This window comes from Grammomys surdaster, unplaced genomic scaffold, assembly GCF_004785775.1.
Source record: "Grammomys surdaster isolate TR1022 unplaced genomic scaffold, NIH_TR_1.0 167, whole genome shotgun sequence".
NCBI lineage: Eukaryota > Metazoa > Chordata > Mammalia > Rodentia > Muridae > Grammomys > Grammomys surdaster.
The window spans coordinates 7,081,984-7,084,979 of record NW_021604615.1 but is presented as its reverse complement, the minus strand read 5'-3'; the positions used below and the strand labels follow the sequence as shown (position 1 = coordinate 7,084,979).

Below are 2,996 nucleotides of genomic sequence, written 5' to 3'. Positions count from 1 at the left end.
CGCCTCGCTGGGTTTTTTTTTTTTTTTTTTGTCTTTTGTCCTCCCGAGCCGAGAAAACGCTGTGTGCCTCCTCTGCGGACGATAAATACTGTACAAAAGGTCTCGTGAAAACACAAAGTTCAGTCTAAGAGGCCAGTTTGGTGTCAGCGCCTCGGAGTCCCGGGAAAGGTGATGGGGGCAGAAGTCACCTGGCGCTCCGCTCTCCGGAGCGGTCTTTTTACCGGAGCTCGGGGTCGTCTGTACACAGTCGGGCTCTGGAGGCGAGGGCGCAGGCCTCACGCTCTTCGTCGCCGGGGCGCCGGCCTTGAGCCGCAGTGTCCCCGGCGTCCCCGCGGCGCTAGATGTGAGTCAGGGGCACCGTGCCGTTGACGCCCGCGCCCGCGCCCTGGTAGTGCTGTGGCAGCGAGTGCAGCCGGCTCTGGGCCGCGGCAGCCGCAGCCGCTGCCGGATCGCCTCCCTCGCCGGCGGGCAGGTACATGCTGATCATCTCGCGCAGGTCCCCGGGACACGGCGCCCGCGAGTGAGCCGGGGCCGGCGGACTGCCGCTCGGCTCGGACTTGACCAGAGAACCGAGGGCGCCCAGGGCACCCGACGACGCGGCCGCCGCCGCCGCCGCGGCCGCTACCGCCGAGTTCTGGTGCGCGCCGCCCGCGGCGGCGGCGGCGGCTGCCGCGGCACCGTAAGGGATGCCGCCGTAGCCCGAAGGCGACGCGCTCATGTAGCCCTGAGAGTTGGAGATGGGGCTGTACTGCAGCGCGCCCATGTCGTAGCGGTGCATGGGCTGCGGGTTGTGAGGATGCGCGTGCGGATGGTGCGGGTGCGGGTGCGCCGGGTGCGCGTGCGGGTGCGCGCCGCCCGCGCCTGGGTGCTGCCCGTAGGCCAGCTGTGCCTCCTGCATCATGGCCGCGGCCGCTGCCGCCGCGGCCACCGAGCCGGGGTAGGCGCCGTTAGCCCAGCCGTTGACATGCGCGTAGCCTCCTCCCGCCGCGCCGCCGGGGCTCTCCAGGCGCTGGCCCACGGCCGCCGCCCCGACGCCCACGCCCACGCCCATGGCCACGGCCGCGCCGCCGCCACCTGCACCGGCCGCCAGCAGCCCGCCGGCCAGCGAGTACTTGTCCTTCTTCAGCAGGGTCTTGGTCTTGCGGCGCGGCCGGTACTTGTAATCCGGGTGCTCCTTCATGTGCAGCGCGCGCAGTCTCTTGGCCTCGTCGATGAACGGCCGCTTCTCGGCCTCGGACATGACCTTCCACTCGGCCCCCAGGCGCTTGCTGATCTCCGAGTTGTGCATCTTGGGGTTCTCCTGGGCCATCTTGCGCCGCTGTCCGCGGGACCACACCATGAAGGCGTTCATGGGCCGCTTGACCCGATCCTGGTTGGCCTTGGTGCCCCCGCCGCCGCCGCCGCCCCCGCCCCCACCGCCGCCCCCGCCCGCCCCGGCCGGGCCCGAGAGGTTCGTGGGTGCCTGGGCGCCGCCGGGCGAATGCAGGTCGGTCTCCATCATCATGCTGTACATCTGGGCGGCTAGCGGGTTCACCGGTACCGCAAAGAGAGGGCCTTGAGCATAGACGGCCGGGTGGGGGTGGGTGGGTGGAGAGAGGATCAGCCCAGAGAGACTGGGGGTGGGGTGGGTGCCTAGCAGAGAGAAGGGGGTTGGGTGGAGGCCACAACGACAACAACAACAACAACAAGAACAACAACAAAAAAGAGGCAAAAGCACACGCACTTAGCGCGGGTCCAGCTCGCAGGTGGAAAGTTTCTCCGGGTGCACAAACCACTTGCCAAAGAGGCCAATGGCCAGGATGATTGTCACCGTTGCCGCTGCCGCAGTCCGGTCGCTCAAGGCTGAGCTGTGCAGACAGGTGCAGTCGTGGCCAAGTTGAGGCTCCACTTTCTGGGTCTGAAGCGGTGCCCCCGGGGCCGATGCGGGGCTTGCTGCCTCCTCTTGGCGGCTCGAAGTCTCCTTCCTGTGCTGGCTTCCTTGGCCGCTTCCAACTCTGGGGCCGCAACTTCTAGCAAGGCGGTGCGCCGCGTGCGCTGGGCATGTGCTGGTCCCAGGTGCCTAGGGGGAGCCAGGCGCTGAGGGGGACTCGGAGGGGGGGGGTTCGGAGGGGGCGATCGCGGTGCAGCCAGGGAGGGGGGTTAGGGACAGCGGTGGGAGTGCCAACGCGAGCAGAGAGCCAGAGAGCCGGGCCGCTGTGCCCAGGACAAGCTGTCCGCTGCCTGCCCGAGGCCGTGCGCTCGGAGCGGAGGCGCACGCGGGGCCGGTGGCGCGGGGGGCCCAGCAGCCATACGCCGGGCCCGGGCTGCCATTAAATGAGCGCGCCGCGGCCAATGGGAGCCGGCGGCGGCGGTGATTTGCATGGCGCGCTGGCGAGTGACGTGGGGAGGGAGTAGATACACTGGGCGCGGGCGGCGGAGCAAGGAGGTGGAGGAGGAGAGAGCGGGGTGTATGTGTGGGGGGGAGCAAGGGCAGGAAGGAGGGGGAAAAGGGGGCGCGGGGGGGCGGGGTCACAGCCACACTGCTTCCTGAGCGCGCGCGCGCCGCGGCGACGGCGGCGAACCCGGAGCTCGCCCCCTTCGCCTCTCCCCGCCTGCGCGCTCCGAATGATTAACGATTGGGTTGAAAACCAAGAGGAAGAAAGATTCGCTGTCGGGGAGGAGGGAGAGGAAGAGGGGAGGAGGGGGGAAATACAGCCTCGGGTCGTGTTTAAATGCGCTCATTGGAGACCCAGCTCCTCCCCTGTCCCCAGCCAGCCAACTCTGCGCCCGCTGAGAAGGGGGAAAGTTGGAGCTAGAGGCCTCACTTTGCACTCAGCTCAGCCGGGAGTGCAGACTAACAGCGGTGCGGGGGAGATCCTCCCAGGGGGAGCTTAGGCCCAAAGTACCTCTGCTGGGTTTCAGGCCAAGCCGGGCCGCTCAGCCTCTTCCACCCCCGGCGTTTAGTGCATTCTCAGAGCCTGCAAAGGCCTTTACAGATTCGGGATCTATAATTCGGG

General features: G+C 68.3%; 1 protein-coding gene across 1 annotated transcript; it reads right to left on the bottom strand.

Moving 5' to 3' along the window:
- Nucleotides 1-337: 337 nt before the first annotated feature.
- Sox1 (SRY-box 1) lies at nucleotides 338-1,513 on the bottom strand. The gene has a single exon (XM_028766270.1). The coding sequence runs from the start codon at nucleotides 1,511-1,513 to the stop codon at nucleotides 338-340; it is 1,176 nt and encodes a 391-aa protein (XP_028622103.1).
- Between the last annotated feature and the right edge of the window lie 1,483 nt (nucleotides 1,514-2,996).

Excerpts from the sequence above, each read along its gene's own strand:
- Sox1 (XM_028766270.1), bottom strand. The coding sequence starts at position 1,513 with ATGTACAGCATGATGATGGAGACCGACCTGCATTCGCCCGGCGGCGCC.